Source organism: Dermacentor andersoni, chromosome 1 (assembly GCF_023375885.2).
Source record: "Dermacentor andersoni chromosome 1, qqDerAnde1_hic_scaffold, whole genome shotgun sequence".
Classification (NCBI taxonomy): Eukaryota; Metazoa; Arthropoda; class Arachnida; order Ixodida; family Ixodidae; genus Dermacentor; species Dermacentor andersoni.
In genome coordinates this window covers 372,626,196-372,643,973 of record NC_092814.1, presented here as the reverse complement: position 1 = coordinate 372,643,973, position 17,778 = coordinate 372,626,196, and the positions used below count along the sequence as shown (strand labels likewise).

The following is a 17,778-nucleotide window of genomic DNA, read 5'->3' as shown; positions in this document are numbered from 1 at the left end:
TTCCAGCCTCTTTGGTTAATCCTAAACGTTGAGAAATTGAGAACAATCTCGGAAACAGCCCAGAATGTTCACTAAGAATTTGCTGTTAAAGTGTTCTGGCACAAATCTGAAGTACATACAAGCATCGGTTGGGAACTAAATGGCCAAACACTGCATGATGGCCCCAGAACTAACAGAGTAATGAGGCTTATAGCATTGGCTGTGCTGTTGACTTGTTGCGAGACAGAGTACAAACTCTATTTTGTCTTTGATCACTGAAAGCGTTACCATGAGATGCTTGCATGCATGGCTCTTCTGTTCTTTTGTTTACGAGTGGGCACTCTATTAAATTATGAGGTTTTACGTGCCAGAACCACGATTTGATTATGAGGCACGTCGTAGTGGGGAACTCTGGAATAATTTGGACCACCAGGGGTTCTTTAACGTGCACCTAAATCTAAGTACATGGGTGTTTCAGCATTTCACCCCTATCAAAATGCGGCTTCCGTTGCCGGGATTTGATCGTGTGACCTTGTGCTTAGCAGCCCAACCCCATAGCCCTTAAGCAACCACGGCGGGTAAAGCGGGCACTCTCAAACTGCCGATATTGCCATGTGTGCCTCTGTTTTTGTAAGATTTCGAAGGATTGATAGAATCTGAGCATAACACTATTTCAATAAAAGAAATTGATTGGAATAGTATGCGCGACCAGACTCAGCCTCGGACTCACTTTTTGATATGATGCTAAGCTTCAATCTTCCTCAGGTCATTTCGCATCCAATGTGCACACACAGACCTACACAAAGCCTTCTTGACCTAATATTTTTCAGCTGTCATTTTATTTCAGTGAGATGTAAATCACAGACAAACTGATGTATATCCGATCATGACACATCGGTGTGCATGTTACCACTTGGTTTCATAATCACCACTCCTTCTCCAGTAACATTAGTATCGGAATTTAAAAATGCTGACAATAATAACATACCAACGCACCTTGATTAAGAGTTGCAGTCTTTTCTGCAAATGAGTTCGGATGTCTCTGCTGACACAGATTCCCTTTGGCTTCAGTTTAAATCTATTGTCCTTCACTGCACCACTCCCTATATCCCCACAAAAACCAAACGGCCACCAGAAAATACCCCTGGATCATGTGAAAAGTTATCCAAGCAAAATACTGAATGAAAATACTGCACAAGGCGATAAAAATGAAACATAATGAAGAATACATCAACAAAACTGACAAATGGAATAGCGAAATTCAAGCAAACAGCTAAACGTGCCAAAGAACATTATTTTAATGTCACTTTACAGAACTTTCTAATGCACTATCCTAGCATATACTGAAGGCACTTTCGCGCCAGTGGGACGATGGCGTCACACGTTTCCCCCAAAATGAATTAAATTCTGGGGTTTTACGTACTGCCAAAACCACGATTTGATTATGAGGCACGTCCTAATGGGGGATTCTGGAATCATTTAGACCACCAGTGGTTCTTTAGCGTACACCTAAACCTAAGTACATGAGTGTTTCCGCACTTCACCCCCATCCAAATGCGGCTGCTGTTGCCGAGATTCGATCCCCCAACCTTGTGCTTAGCAGCGCAACACCACAGCCACTAAGCAGCCCACGGCGGGTACCTTTCTCCCAAGGAAAACGCAACTAAGGCTAATGTATATAACTATTTCTTTCGACCAGTATTTACTACAGACAATAATATTATTCCTGTTATTATGAAAATATCAGCCAGCACTGATGACCTAGACGTTACAGAAGCTCGTATACTTTATCTATTGCTTAATATTGAGCCTAAAAAAGCTAGCGACCCTGATAACATACCTAACGAATTTCTCAGAAGGTATGCCGAATGGTATGGTAGATACTTTGGCATAATCACTTATTTAATCTTGGTTACCTAATCACTGGAAAATAGCAACAATATTACCCATTCACAAATCAGGCGACACTGCATGAATTTCAATCTATAGACCCATTTCACTAACTAGCAGAGTGTGTAGACTTTTGGAATATAATGGTTTTCCTAGAACGCATTAACTTTCTGTCCCTGAACCAACATGGCTTCCATAGTGGTTTGTCGACAGTAACACAGCCAGCAGACCTACTTCACGACCTCACCTCCACAATCAATAACCGTGGCCAAACTGACATGATTTTAGTTGTGCTAACAAAGGCATTTGACTGCGTATGCCATGGTAAATTACTGGCTAAAGTTGACAACATTATTGAAAGAGGGCCAGTTTCTGCTTAGATAAAAAATTTTGTAACGAATAGTTGAGTTTGTTGTCTATGAGCAGATGCCATCCAACAGTATTGCAGTATCACCCAGGGGGTCTACACCGAGGCCATTACTTTTCCTAATGCAAAGGGTGCTTAATTCAGTAATGTGGAAAGTTGGGCTAGTTGGTGATTAATCATCATACCTTGCTGGTGAAGCAGCGCACGGACACGGCGAAGACACACAAGAATACACGACACTCGCTGCACTCAACTATTTTATTTCAAGACATATACTTCATATCTATATACCTGTGTACCCTCAGGTGTCAAAGATAATCAAGGCAAGATTAAAGGCATTTTTCAAATTTATTTGCCCATGCATACTCGGGAGTCAAAGATAGGCACCTGTCTATCATGGTGTGAAATCCTATCCTATTTCATGCACCCCTAACAAACATTTTTTTTATTACACAATTTTCTTTTCCCTTTAGTGTTCTTCCAAAAAGGCAACCTCACCATGGCTTAGACGTATAGATGGCTGACTGATACAGCCCTCTCCCCTCTTGTGAATGTGAAAAGCTTTGATTATTTCCCTGGTAAGCTGATCCTTATGATGCAATAGAACTGTAGTATCATTCGCCGTGTCAGTGCACTGCTTCACCAGCAAGGTATGATGGTGGTGTTTAATTGTAAAACCATGTGCCATTATGCAAGAATCCAATGCCAGCATGACCGAGCGATAGTACCAAAAATGGCCAACAGCGCAAAGGTTAAAAACAAGTTAAAAAAAATGCTCGGATTGATGTCAAACTTCTCAGGAAGGTTCCTGTAAACAAAGTAAATTAACGGCTTTGAAACCAAAATTCTGCACATTGCGTTCTGAATGGGAATCGAACCCTGGCCTGCAGGGTGTGAGACGAGCACGCTTCCCCGATGGCACGACAGCTCCACGGTTCTGGCTGACTAAAGGTGTGCTTAGTGCGTACGTCATTAGGCATGCAACGGCGCAGCCAATGGGCAGGAGGTGGTGCCACGTCACGAGTGTATAAAATAAGTACACTTCAGAAAAGACTATATTGTTCTCACATTCCCACATGTAAGCAGTCTTTGATGTCTCTGCCATATTTTTTTTTTAGACAATAATGAAAACGTTATAAGTGCAGCAAACGTGGTGTTTTTACAGATGAGTTCCTAGGCGAGGCGGACATACTTCGCAGCTAACAATGCGAGCTTCAGAAGACTAATTAACAAAAAGTCATTACACTTTTTATTAGTGCCCGAGTGGCAGTTGTTTAAATGATTAATTTTAAGGGAGTCACATCTTATTGCACCCTCATTTTTTTCTAAATCTTGAAAGGCAACCTAATTCGAGATATTTAACAGTGAATTTCAGCGGTAAAGCCAGGCAATATCGAGACCTAGAGCTGCAAGAGCGCAGAGAAGGCTATCATATCAGACGCCCCGTGACAACAAACCCGAGGGAGACCGAACGTCTCGATGTCTCGGCCATCCGCGACAGCTACCGACGTGGCCCGCTTTGCCTGGGAGGCACGTGCCGCTGTGCGTCGGGCCAGGATTTGACGCAGCATGCTATCATTCAAACTCCACACTTCTTGATGGGACGTTGCCACCCGACGTGCAGTGGCACTCGCTCAGTCTCGATCATGCCTCAAGTGAACTTTGGAATTTCATAATGAATATCTTGAATTACGTGCAATTTTCCAGATATTTAAAATATGGGTGCATACAAAAATGTCGTTGCCTCTAAATCTGCCATTTACCCAACTGCCTCCAGGCGCTAATAAAAAGGTTGATTAGATTAGTGAATTCTTTAAAATTAGTCTTCTGAAGCTCATATCATTCACTGCAAGGTATGCCCGCCTCACTTAGGAACTCGTTCGCAAAAATGCCACATTCGCTACGCTCATAAATTTCCATAAGATATCTTTATTGCCTATAAAAAAAAAACCCTGTATATTAATGACATCAAAGCTGATATTCACTGCAATATTAAGTTGTTCGCCGACAACTGTGTTATATATGAGTAAATCACTAACCACAGTAACACCTCATTAATATGTACCCGCTTAATAAGTGAGTCCGGTTTAAATATAGTCGCAATGAATCCCCGATCCTGTCACCACTAAACTTAATGTATTGGCTGACTGCTTAAGCCATAGTCACTTACCGCATGCCAAACAATTAGTACGTAGCATTTACTTTACTTTTCGGCATATACAAGCCCGGAATCACAGAAATGATGTGCACGCAGACCATAGATAGTAAAATTGCGGCGCACTGACTTTTTATGGACAGCAGACCCCACCAATAGTTCATTCACGATGATAACGTGGAAGTAGGTGATGGCCCTTTCTTCTGGGACGTGGCTAGTGTGTTGACCGCCATGTTCACAGAGAAGTGGGGCCTGATGAAGAAACTGGCTCATGACCTTGCTGAGTTTGAGGAAGCTGTCATCGCTGCAAGACCGCCATGGCAGCAAGTGAATGTAACAGATTTTTGGCTGCCTGCTCGCAAATAAAGCTTGTCTGACTGTGCGTTCGAGTGAGAACTAACTTTTTGTTTTTTGGCCGGTTATAGCCACTTATCTGCCACTGTTGGTTAATTAGTACATCGCTAAACGCGTACCTGATCCATGTTTCCCACCAACGTGTTAACCAGGTTTTACTGTCTACTGATCACATCATGCTTAATACGTCTCTCAACACCTTATCCGATAGGCAGATGTCAATGAATCCTTAAAAATCTGTAACCATGACAGTAACAAGAAAAATCAAACCGTCTAAGTTCACATAGAAGATTAACGACATACCCCTAGCTAAAGGTGAGCAGAAATATTTAGGAGTTACATTAACAAATGATCTCAGATGAGGCAACCATATTTCTAATGTCACTGCAGCTGCATTTCAAAAATCGCTATTGCTCAAAAGAAACCTTGCTCTTTCAACCAGGCCTACAAGGTTCCCAGAATACACAAATTTCATAAAACCAGTTCTCGAATATGCTAACACAGTCTGGTTTCCATATTCGACGACTAACATAACAAAATTAGAAGGAATACAAAGAAAGGCAGTCAGGTTTATACAGAACGAATTTAAGCGCACAGATTCACCCATTAACCTTCTGGTTCAATACGAGCTAGAAACGCTGTCCACGAGAGCAAAACATGCAGCCTTGGAATTGTTTCAATCACTAAAAAATAACTATTAACATGGATGCTTCAAAACAAATGTAATTTTCTCAGGCTCAACCAACGCATCACAAGTACGCATTAATGGAGTGTCCCTGTAATAATAAGGCATTTTTTGTTCCTCGTCATAAGAGAAGGAAACAACCTTGCCATACACGAACACTGCACTGTTACTGCACTGCATGCACAGAAGATTGAGCGGTCACACACTGTCGCCATGTGCGCTCTAGCACTTCTTTCGTGCGTATGTCGTATGCCGCTATGTGAAACTATGCCACTTTTTTACCTGAATGTTCGTATTGCTTCCAGCTCTGCGTTTTTCTTCTTTTATGCGACGATTTACTTGTGCTAACTAATGCATTTACTATTTTGTAAAGCCTTGTTAAATGATTAAGTTTTGCTTCATTCTTACTTTTGTTAATTCTGCCTAGCTTCATTCATCATTTTTTTTTTTTCCTTTCACATTGAGTAACTAATTATGTTTTCCTTTCTTTCTTCACTGTTTGAATTATTTGCCTCGTAACCACCGACCTACCACGCTCTCCAACAAGAGCAGCAGCATTGAAAAATATACATCTAGTCTAGCAATCTAACACTTGATTAATGCAAGTTTCTCCTTTACTTTGTGTGCACCAGTGAGCTTGCTTGTGCTTCACTGTGGCTCTTACGATCTACTACTTCATTTCCCATTGTTCTTCGCTATTGGTGATGAGGCTGCTACACAGCTGCCTTTGCTAGTTTCACACCCTTGACGTGACGCATGATCAAAATAGAAAGTGAAATGAAATGTTACAAAATACTATTTGTGTAAAACCGACCATATATTCTGGTATATAAGTCGTACCTTTGTATAAGTCACACACACCTCAAAACAGCAGTTTTTCCGGAAAAAAAAAAAAAGCTTATATAAGTCACACCGGTGTATAAGACGGACCTGTTCATTTGGTAAGTGATTTAAAAAAAGAAAATACAGTGACGTTGCCCTTCGTGAACGCAGGTCACATGCAAGCGATGATATGGACATCCCAGGCGCATTTCTGCCGTCGTCATTACTGCGACACACCGTATAAAGTTCCAAGGGTGATAACATCGTCCCTGCGATGGTGAGCCGAATCGCGTACAAGGGTGGAAAGTGGGAAGGCGGCAGCACGGGATGTACTGTGGTGGCAATTAATTGAGTAGTTTGTGGAGCGGCACAAGTCATGTCTTGAAAGCGATCTGCAGATGCAACGACTTTGGAGTGCTCCTCCATCCTTCTCGCACTGCGCTCGGCAACTCGATCACGAGAAGAACCCGATACCTCCATAGCGCGCACACAACCTGTAGCAGGAGGCCATAGCACCCAATCCGATTTCGACGGCCGTTTTTTGTTTTGCTTTTTCAGAAAAAGAAAGAGAAAGCCATATATAAGTTGCACTGCTGTATAAGACACACCGACGAAAAGAACCGCAAGTTATACACTGAAAAATACAGTATATAAAACATGAATATGGTTGTGTGAATTTTATTACATGTGTAAAAAAATGTATTATGCTAGTTTATCCATGTACTCAAAAATAAACTGTCACATGGACACTTGGCATTTTAAGGAAATTCTTTTGCCACTTTAAGGTTTTCTAAAAAATTACATTTGTATGTCTTTTTGTCAAAATAAGCCACCGAAAAATTTAAACCTGCAAAAAGAAAATATGAGCATCAAGCTCACCGTGCCAGCTTTAGATAATAACACTATTGCAATGTGCTTGCAACCTCAAGCATCCTTAGTGCATGAAAAATGGAGATGTGCATCGCTCGCTGCTGTCCTCGTTTCTAGGCTCCTATCAAATCAACTTTCAGGTAACCTGAACCAATTATAAATGTCCTACTAAAGTTAAATTAGTGCAAGTCAACTGTAGTATGTTTGAATACGTAGGAATCCAAACTGCATGTAAAATTTAATATGAGTATAAAACGTCAAAGCCTTGTGAGCACCTCTATTTCAGTGGTAACTCACGACACTGCAAATGAGGGCTACTTATAAATCACAAATGATTTGGCCAAACAAGAAATGTGTTCGCTTGCCACAGAAGCTCTCATACTTCACTACTTATGAATTTCAACACAGCCTCTGTTTAACTGTTGCAAGGAAACAGCTTCCAGCGGACAACCTGCATAATGATGACATTCTCAACACACACAAGGCTTTCATTCACTTGTGGCAGTTATAAATGCAAAGGCACTGAACACAAAGTTCGGTCGTGTCAACCGGAGCCATAAGGCACCAAAGTAAGTGTTAAATAAGGATGCTAACTTTTTTTCTACACATAATATTCACAGCAACCTTCGAAAAAAAAAATTTAGTTTTTAGGAACTTGCATGCTCCAAGAGAGTGTTTTATGGATTAAAGCAACACTCTATTAGGTTGAAAACACAACGCTGTTGTCAACAAGAAGCAAAATTTTAAAAAATCATGCATGATCAAAAAGACTGAGAGCAAATGCCCACAAACAAACTTAAAGCTGCAAACCAGGTGGGACTGGCTCAACTTTCAGATAGCACCGAGCTTGCAGCCATTTGCTTAAACAAATTTCATAAGCTTAGCCAAAACTCAAGTTGAATTTCAAAGCATTTTACAAAATGCAGCTGTTTTCAAAGGCCTTTAAATGGCATTCATGGTTTTTAAAGGACCACTATGAACTCAGCCAGCAAAAGATTCAATGATTACGATACTCCCTAATGTGAAACTTGAGTGAAGCTCTATAGTGTTTTCATTTTGCTATATATGGCTGGTGCGGACAACCTGTCTCGTGTAGCACGTTGCAAACGGAGCGAAGTGTGGTGCGACTGCCTCGCTAATTGGGAGATCATGAGAGGCAGCGAGTGGGTGACATGTGGGTGCGATTCACTGCAGCCACCAGCGACAGACCTCCGCTCATGCAGCACTTCGTCTCCATATATGGTATCGGAGGACACACTCCGCATACCTTATCATTAGCGTCATCGGTGAACAGACAATGCATGATACTCTGGCACCATCTCGTAGCCATCATCCCCGTAGAGCCTGTCTTGTGTGGCACTATGCTTTTCTTCTAACGTTTTCGCCATACCCTCCTTTTCCAATTTTCTTCTTGTTATCGCCGTCTTACATCCACGCTCCACATTCACTCTTTCATCCTTCACCGTGCTCATTTGCTCAGTTACGAGGGCCACCGACGCTCGCCGTAGGAATGGAAACTTAAGAGCTGCACTCTAGGAGAAGCTCTTCATAGTGACACTTACCTCACCAGTGATGCAGAGGTTGTACCTGACACAAAGACTGTGGTCACTCAGCGATTCATCCAAGGGAATGTGCTCAGCCTCGTCAATGCTCACCCACTCCCATCCTGCGACATAAAGAGCATTCCTTATGGTGGGAAAGCAAAAGCGAAATCAATGGGCTATCATCATTGGTTGAAAATGTAATGCGCAACTTACATTCACACAATATTGTGAGCACTGGAAAAAAAACTAGGGCACTGCATTTTAGTACAATCATTGCCTGATTATCACATAGCCACAGGCGAGACTGTAACTATGTGAACGACGTATCAACATGCTGAGCACACGGCACGCCAACGGCCACCTTGAAGAAGCTGTTGTGACCACAAAAGTGACGCCATGGCCTCCGCAATCAAAATGTGAGTCGCCCAATTGCAGAGGCCATGGGAACACCAGGTCGAGCAGACTTGGCAAACATGGCGTACCGACTTCCACTAATACCCTGCTGCTATTGGCACCACATTGTAATGTCATGCGAGAGTGAACTGTGGCATCTAAAGCTGCAAAATTTTAATTCAGGGCAACCTTCGTTTTGCTTGAGCTAATTATCAAAATTAACCCTGGAGGCCCAGTGGTGGCGCTGGCTAACTAACTCTGGGAGTGTTAGCCAGCGCCACCACTCACAAACCTTGGCGGTGGATGCAGAATGCCCTTTCTGCCCAGGCATCACATGTATGTGAACTTTTTGGGTGAAGGCGACTGGTCAATAAACCCACACATGTTACCTGAAGGCATCAACGCTGCCGGATTCAAGACCCTCGTTATGTAATGAACGAGAAGAAAGGGAACCGAGGGGCCAGATTTTGATCAGTCATATAAGAAGCCAACTGTATAGCTCATTGCGTGCATGGCCTCGCATTGGTATAGACATCAATTTTTTCTTGCTTTTTTTCCCCCAGACCTTCAGTCATGCTTATCCACATGTTGGCTTATCTCGCTTTCAGAAACTGCTGCCGCAGCAGGTGAAGACTGCGTCGACCGCGCCTATGTCTCGGCAGCATGCGTACATAAATCCAACATGGAACTTCTTCCTGGAAATGCCTGCTGCAGGCAAAGCACAGTACGAGACCTGTGGAGTTGTTTTGAAGACGCCTACTGGTACTACAACGATGCTCGTCACCCACTTGACGAGACATCCAGGCAAGTACAAAAAATATTCAAAATTGCATCAACTTTACAGTTTGCCAAAAAAGAAAGGTGAATCAAAGGGGCTGTCACCGCAGCTGACCGTGGCCAGTTTGTTTAAGCCGAAACTTCAGCCATCATCAATAAAAACATGAAATGACCAAGAATGCAGGTATTCATTGCCCACGGCCTGACCATACAGCGTGGCCAAAGAACCAAGATTCAAGACGATGCACTTTGCAATTCTGGAGTACATCATTCCATTGCAGAAGACCTCTTCACGAACAGTAATTCTGAATTTGTACGCGACCATGAAAAATGAACTGAAGAAGCTAGGGACGTGTTTGACAACAGTGGTGCCGAGTGCTTCTTTAACAGCAGATGGGTGGACACTGAGAGCAGGTGAGAGCTACGTGTGTGTGATGGCCCACATAATGGATTATGACTTCATACGCAACACATACACCCTTGCCTGCAAACCAATGCCACGTGGCATTGGTTTGCGGCATTGGTCAGGATGATACTGCAGAAGAAATAGTTTAGTTTTTATGAGACGTGACCGAAGAGTGGGGTCTACCCAACAACAGCTCGACTTTTGTCATTACTGACAATATCACAAACTTTGGTTAAGCTGCTGCCAAATCCCATTGGTCTGGACTTCTGTTTCACACATCCCCACACCCTGCAGCTGTGCATAAATGACGGCAAAAGGGTAGTGGCAAGTTTTCCCCAGCTTTGTGCGAAGTCTCGATTGATTGTGGGTCAATACAAAAGAAGCCCGCATGGACGTGCTCGGCTTATGGACACCCACAAGGACGTGAACTAGCATAAAGTGATTCAAGACATCCCAACATGCTGGAACAACGAGAACATGGCCACGATGGAGAGACTCACCAAACACCGTGCCCCAATTTCAGTAGAACTTTATGAATCTGATGTGCACAACTTAAGCTCCAAAGAATGGAAATTAATGGCTGCGGCTGTAAAAGTGTTGCAGTGCCTAGACCAAGCAACGACCAAGCTGTGTGCAGACTGCTATCCTACACTTTCCCAAATGATACTGCTCATGCATTGTACGAAAGTGGTGCTGAATGTCTGAAGGTGAGGAAGCAGCATCATTTGCAAAAAGCCTTCAGCGCAGTCTTGCAACAATGTTCCTTGGCTTTAAAATGGCACATGTACCAGCAAATGCAATGCTAGTTGACCCTTGTTAGAAATGGCCTGCCAGGGTGGCAACGTGCAAGTTATTTCAGCCCGCTGCACGTGTGTCGATCCACCCGTGGTGGTGGCGCACTTCAGAGAACTGCGGATAGCCGGCAGCCACGCGGCGAGGGGTCAGCTCAGGGGAGTTATCGAGGGGAGGTAATTGGCGGAACCTCCCCATGCGCTTTTCGAGACACCAGACAATGTGCAGCGGCGGAGGCCGCTGTGCGAGGTCCGCTCTGGAATTTAGAGGCGCCGGCTGAGTTCGGGCGTGACCACCTGACTACGGGGACGCCAGACAATGGATACCACGACGACTGCGCTGCAAAGGGCGTCGGCCCTCGGAGAAAGCACCGAAACCTGTGCGGCATGTGTGTGTGTAAAACCCCTACCCTCTTCTCACAAAGGCGACCACGAGGACTTTCTACGGTGACATCGAACGGAGTGGTTATAAGCGGCTGTTGTCGGCTGCTAGTGTGTGCTCGTCGTCGTGCTCTGTGCTCGAAATGTACTCGTGAGCTGTGTGCTCGTTTGCTTTATGCTCGTCTTGCGTGCTCCATGTGGGAGTCACGCATAGACTGTGTAAATGCATCCCATGTTCAAATGTAAATACTGCTAATATATCCTGCTCGCCCAGTCCTGTTCACCCAAGTTCCTCCGGTCGTCCTACAAGCCCGACTCTAAATCTTACATCTGGTTGGCAGCGGTGAGATCGGCCTACGGCTCGTAGATCGGTCTACGACTCGGGAGACAGCAACGGCAGCTGACGGACATTGGCACATGGTGACCAACTGGTATCCTGGTCAAGTTGGAGGCGACTTGGGATTGACCACCTCTTGCAACTGACTGGATACAGCGGAGAAGGACTGGTGATATGGTGCTGCTTCAGTGGGTAAGCGTTTGGCTTTGGCTGTAAGATTTACCAGGCTTCACTTTCTCTGTGTTTGTTGATTTGATTCGCTGGGACCTTTTACTTGTATTCTGATTTGCGTGAGTATCGCAGCAAGTATTGTGTGACAGCAGAGCCAAAGCTTAAAGTAGCGACCATGATCCTAATGTGTTTGACGAGAGCTGACCTGCTGTGGTTGTGCGAAGAGATTGAGGTAAACGTAGAGGAGGACTTGATGGAATCAGAGATTGGTAAGACCATTTTGCAAAGTGGCAATGATTTGAAATTCATCGAACAAATGGGTAAACGACTTCTAAGCAAAAGACAGGAACGGGAATCAATTAGGCAAGAACGCCAAGAGCGTGAGCAGAGATGGCAAAAGCTTGAAAAAGAAATGGCAGCAGTGAACAAACAGATACAAAATTTACAGTAGTTAAACGCACAAAGGCAACAGCGGCTTGAGAAATCTGTAGGCTGGACGCAGCGAAAATAAGAGGAAGTAGATAGCAGATTTTGCTCGAAAGCCGAGGAAAGTAGTAGTACCTGTGAGAGTAGCAGCACGTTCATAGGTGAACTCGAAGTGCTAGCAGCTAACGATGCCTTAGTGGCAACAGAGGCTGTTAAAGGCCAGAGTGAGAGCAACGAGGTGCTGTGCCAACAGAGGACTGTAGAGACAGCTAGGCCAGCGGCGAACAAATTGGCACAGTCACCGCATGTGTGCGTCGCATCTAATGTTAACGAGGTCGTTAACGAAGTACAGAGTACTGCTGACCCGATAGACACGAGCACCTATGTCGAGTCAGATCTGCGTGCCGAAGTGAAGTGCGAGCTGGATGATGCAGTTGAGGGCAGTTCTCAGGATTGCGAGCTGCATAGCTCAAGAGAAGACAACTGCATTGTTCAGGGATCGGTGCAGCTCTCCGCCAGTCTAGGTAGCCAAGAGAGGGGTGATTTAGTTATTAATCACTCAGACTGTGCGGGTAAGAGACCGATCCGGGCCGACGAAATGTGTACCGGTCAGCATGAGGCGCCAGAAGGCGACATGAAGGCGAGTTCAAAGAGAAAGCGCCGTAAAGATCAGAAAGTGGTAAATAAAGTAGCGCAGCCAAAGTCGGCGACAGGCGCGAAAAGGCAGGGCACGGGGAAAAGAAAGGTGCGGTCGTCGTTGATGATGTTGACGCATCAAACACGTTTGAGCCACCGGTCAAAGAGAGACCGAGAAGCATGTGCTGCATGGACGCGGACAAAGGGTACGGGGCAGTTATGTTCCTTGTCGATCCGTTGTTATTTTGAAGTTAAGCGTATAGTGCGAAGGAGCGCAAGGTGGCAAGACGAGACGAGGTGATAAGGAGTCGCGATGTGGTCAATCGAGTTCGTGATGAAAATGTGGCGCCAGGACGCAATTTGGCAGGAGACTATAACGTCTCGAAGGAGCTGACAGTGTGTCAGCCCTTTTGTTGTTCCTCGGTAGCCAGAGTAGCTTTTGAACCGCGACCACCTCGAGTACGGCTCAAAAGTATGAGTCAGTTGTAAGCGTTTGAAACGGGAGGCCAAGAGAGCTTCCGTAGAAAGTGAAACGTGTTCTTGTTTTATTTTTGAACATTTGAAAATTTTCGCGATTTGCGATTGAGTTTCTTTCAAAATGTAAGGTATGAGCTTTGTTTATGTTTTAGTTTAAAAAGCTCCGAGGTTTGAAAGAGGTGTTTTATGTAAACCTGTAGTCTCGCGAGATGTTCATTAATGAGTAGATAGGCTCTTTTTTTATGTGTGTGTGTGAGTAACCTGAGTGTCAAGGTTATCGGTGAGAGGCCTATGGTAACGCGCGAGTGTATTAGTTAACCTTCTTTTTTTTGTTTTTTTTATTTTCTAAGGTTAAGCGCATAGATTTTCAGTGAGTGATTTGCACTCAGAAGTGTTCATAGTTCCTTTAGCGCGTGTCCTGTGCGGACGGAGGGAAGCAGATCGTTTATGACTGGGTTGCTCGTGTGTGTTTAGGGCAGCCGTATCCCGACTTCTCTAGTACGCGTGCGTAGAATGAGTTATTAGCAGACGCATATTTTTAAGGGTTCTGCGGAGTGCGTAAGTTATGCAAGTTTAGTTGCTCGTTTAAGGTACTTGTCCTGTATAAACTAAAGGAACAAATGTGAGTAAGCGTGATGAAATGCTTACGTACGGCGCAAGTACGCGTTCTGAATAGAGACCACAAAGCTAGCGCGATTGTGATTACGTACCTGTGGAGTTGGCCAGACGGTTCAGTGGCAACCGTACATGAGATAAGTACGCCACTGTGATAGGGTAAGAACAGACTGTTCGTGAAGCTAGGCTGCTTAAGTTATGTTTGGGTATTGATATTTGAGAGCCTTCGATTTAATTCTGCGTAACCCTTTACTCTTGTGCAGCGCGACGGTCGGGTTTGGTCGAACTCAAGGGGAACGTGAACGCTCGCTTTGGCGGCACGAAACTTTGGAGCAAAATTTGGGGGTTCCCAGTTGAGTGGTTTGCATTGAAATTTTGATAAGAAGCCTGGTGGGTTAACAGCTGATTCCAGGCGTTTGCATGCTGAATGGTATTGTGTTGCTGGGATCGACTCTTCTGTGCCAGTTGTTGTGAGATGGTTGAAGGCATTCCAAGTGCGCAGTGGTTGCGGAGAGCAAAGCCATCGTCTTGTTCGCCAGCCATTCTCTTCCTGCCCAGCGGTTGCCAGCACTGGCCAGGCGAGATTTTCCGGGCCATGGAGGAGTTGTTAGGAATGGCCTGCCAGGGTGGTAACGTGCAAGTTATTTCAGCCCGCTGCACGTGTGTCGATCTACCTGCGGCGGTGGCGCACTTCAGAGAACTGCGGATAGCCGGCAGCCACGTGGCGAGGGGTCAGCTCAGGGGAGTTCCCGAGGGGAGGTAATTGGCGGAACCTCACCATGCGCTTTTCGAGACACCAGACAATGTGCAGCGGTGGAGGCCGCTGTGCGAGGTCCGCTCTGGAATTTAGAGGCGCCGGCTGACTTCGGCCGTGATCACGTGACTACGGGAACGCCAGACAATGGATACCACGACGACTGCGCTGCAAAGGTCGTCGGCCTTCAGAGAGAGCACCGAAACCTGTGCGGCATGTGTGTGTGTAAAACCCCTACCCTCTTCTCACAAAGGCGACCACAAGGACTTTCTACGGTGACATCGAACGATGACGTCGAACGGAGTGGTTATAAGCGGCTGTTGTCGGCTGCTAGTGTGTGCTCGTCGTCGTGCTCTGTGCTCGAAATGTACTCATGAGCTGTGTGCTCTATGCTCGTCTTGCGTGCTCCATGTGGGAGTCATGCATAGACTGTGTAAATGTATCCCATGTTCAAATGTAAATACTGCTAATAAATCCTGCTCGCCTAGTCCTGTTCGCCCAAGTTCCTCCGATCATCCTACAAGCCCGACTCCAAATCTTACACCCTCACTACAAAGACATTTGCTAAACTGAAGTGGCAAGAAAAATGGGCAAAAGACACACTTGCAATTGCAGCAAATGAGCTCATGCCAGCCCAAAACGATTCTGCCCGGACATCTGCATGGCCAGACATGGAGAAGCCTCCCGCTAACTTAACTCTGTGGAGTGTTTTTAGCGGCACGAGCATCGAGTGACACTCTTGTTTCTTGCGCAGCACTTCTGGTTCACCTCCTGAGATGACCGGGGAGGAAATTCAACATAAATCAGAAAAAAAAGATAGAAAAAAAAAATTTTGCAGCACAATATTCATGGGTTTCATTATATATATGATATCAGAGCATAAGTTTAGTTACAATTTGAGTTACTGAAGTGTCTGGAATAATCAGAATGAATTAGAGATCACTGATTACCGCACACCAAAGCACAGAATCGCAGACTTTCAAAACCTGCCACGTGAGCACAACTAAGGTCAAATTTCTGGAAACCCAGGAGTAGAAAGTGGAAGTAATGACGTCACTAATGACGTTACACATAAGAAGGTGGCATGATATTTAACTGGCTAATTAATGGAAAACAGTTGCCTCTGAGTTCTGTTCGTGCGTTGCATTCGCCTAAACCTAAAGAACACCAATGTCGAGTTGCGAGTGCCACTAAGAGACACCTAAGTCAAAGGTTAGAGTCGCCTACCAATTTTTTTTTTCTTCATTAAGCTCTAACGTAGTGCAAAACAATGCACAAGAAAGTGTTCCTGGCCAAGTGGCAGACTACTTGGATGCCCTTGCACTTCCACTGTAAGAAAACCCTCTGGAGTGGTGGAAGAGCCATGGCAGTAGCCAGGTGTACCCAGCGCTGGCCAAGATGATGCAAAAGTACCTGTCGATTCCTGCCACACAGGCAAGGAGTGAGAGGCTGTTTTCTACAGCAGGAAATGTTGTTAGCAGCTGGCAGGAACCGATGCTCCCAGACCACGTGGAGCTACTGGTATTTTTGCATGAAAACTTGTGAATGCAGTATGTGACTTCTGAATAAAAATTCAACTGTTAATAGTTTTCGGTTTCATAAAATGCTGTGCTTACATGAGTTAGAATTCTTTAAAAAAGATTGCAAATTAGTCAGGTCATGATAAAAATGCTCATTTTTCTTTGTATGTGATATAACACTAGTATTTGAAATTATTCGACCAAATCACTACTCGCTTCGAACCTCAAATCCACTATTTGCCCATACCTTCTAAAAACAGACAAGACTAGACGCACTTGGGACGACACTAGAGCAAGTGAATCTTTACTACGCTGAAACAGTTATGGCTCTCACTACAAAGGAGCGTCCTTATTTGGCAAAGAACTTGTTTCAGCATAGTAAATATTTAGCTTACCACTGTGCTTTGTGTGCTTCTTGTTCTACTCCTACACCTCTTAGTGCTAGTTAACCCTTTCGCTGTCACGGACGTACCGGTACGTCTTCGCGCTTCCCCCCCACAGTGTCACCGACGTACCGGTACGTTCTCTATCGTGCGTTCAAAATTTCGCGCCTGAGCGCAAAGCTGGCGCTCCTGAACTGGCCCCTCCATCTGTTGACTCTTTCTACAAGCTCGTATTTTTGCCTTGACCTGTGTTAGTCACGTATTGAAGAGTACGGTGTGACTGCCACTCGCCCCTCTCTCTTTGCTGAGTGGCGCGGTGGCTCCGCGTTCGCTGTATCATACGTCGCGTGCGTGTGGTTATGGGTTCAAGGGTTGTTCTGCCATCTCCGCGGGTTTGAAGGTTCTTATTTTTATTCTGTTGGTGTGTCTGCTAAGGCGCGTCAAGTTCAGAGGCACGCGCCGCGCCGTTGCCTCTCCGAAAAGAGTGACTCGATTGCTGCTTTCGCTCTCTCGCCACACCCTCGCTTCCGACTTGCAGCAGTAAACGTAAAGCCTTTCGAACTTTGTTTTAGCCTTTTTCCATCTCCCTCTGTCTTCTTGATCACGCAACGTCCCATTTCTCTCCGTTGTGCGGGTGACTGAAAGCGCATCCTCCCTGCGCGCGGTTACTTTCGGATGGCTGAGCGCACGGACCTTCGTCTGCTCATTGGAGCGGTGGCTCAATTCCGATTCAGAATACGAGCCGAGCTCGGATTTGGACTCGGACAGTCTCATGCGAGGAAGAGGGGAGTTCCGCATCGTCAGATTCGGATGTTGAACGGATGTTATAGTCAGGCTGATGATGATGATGATGTTTACTAACAACAGCTGCAGAACACTGAAATGTGCATATTGCAGTGACTATGTTGTTTGTATACCAATCATAATCAAAAATAAGTTGCTATGTTCATTCCCTGTTATGCTCGTTCCCTGAAACCAAGCCGACACTGGGGGGGCGTCATGGCCAGAAAGGTCCGACAGCGAAAGGGTTAAATATGAGTTCTCT

At 45.0% G+C, this 17,778-nt stretch overlaps 1 protein-coding gene across 2 annotated transcripts in view; it reads right to left on the bottom strand.

The window, feature by feature from the left end:
• LOC126516509 (endoplasmic reticulum transmembrane helix translocase) overlaps nucleotides 1–17,778 on the bottom strand; it is a 278,190-nt gene that overhangs the window by 81,286 nt on the left and 179,126 nt on the right. For both annotated transcript variants that reach the window (XM_050166639.3, XM_055063942.2), the window contains exon 16: nucleotides 8,685–8,788. In XM_050166639.3, the coding sequence (XP_050022596.2) occupies nucleotides 8,685–8,788 (104 nt within the window). The remainder of the gene's footprint in view (nucleotides 1–8,684; nucleotides 8,789–17,778) is intronic.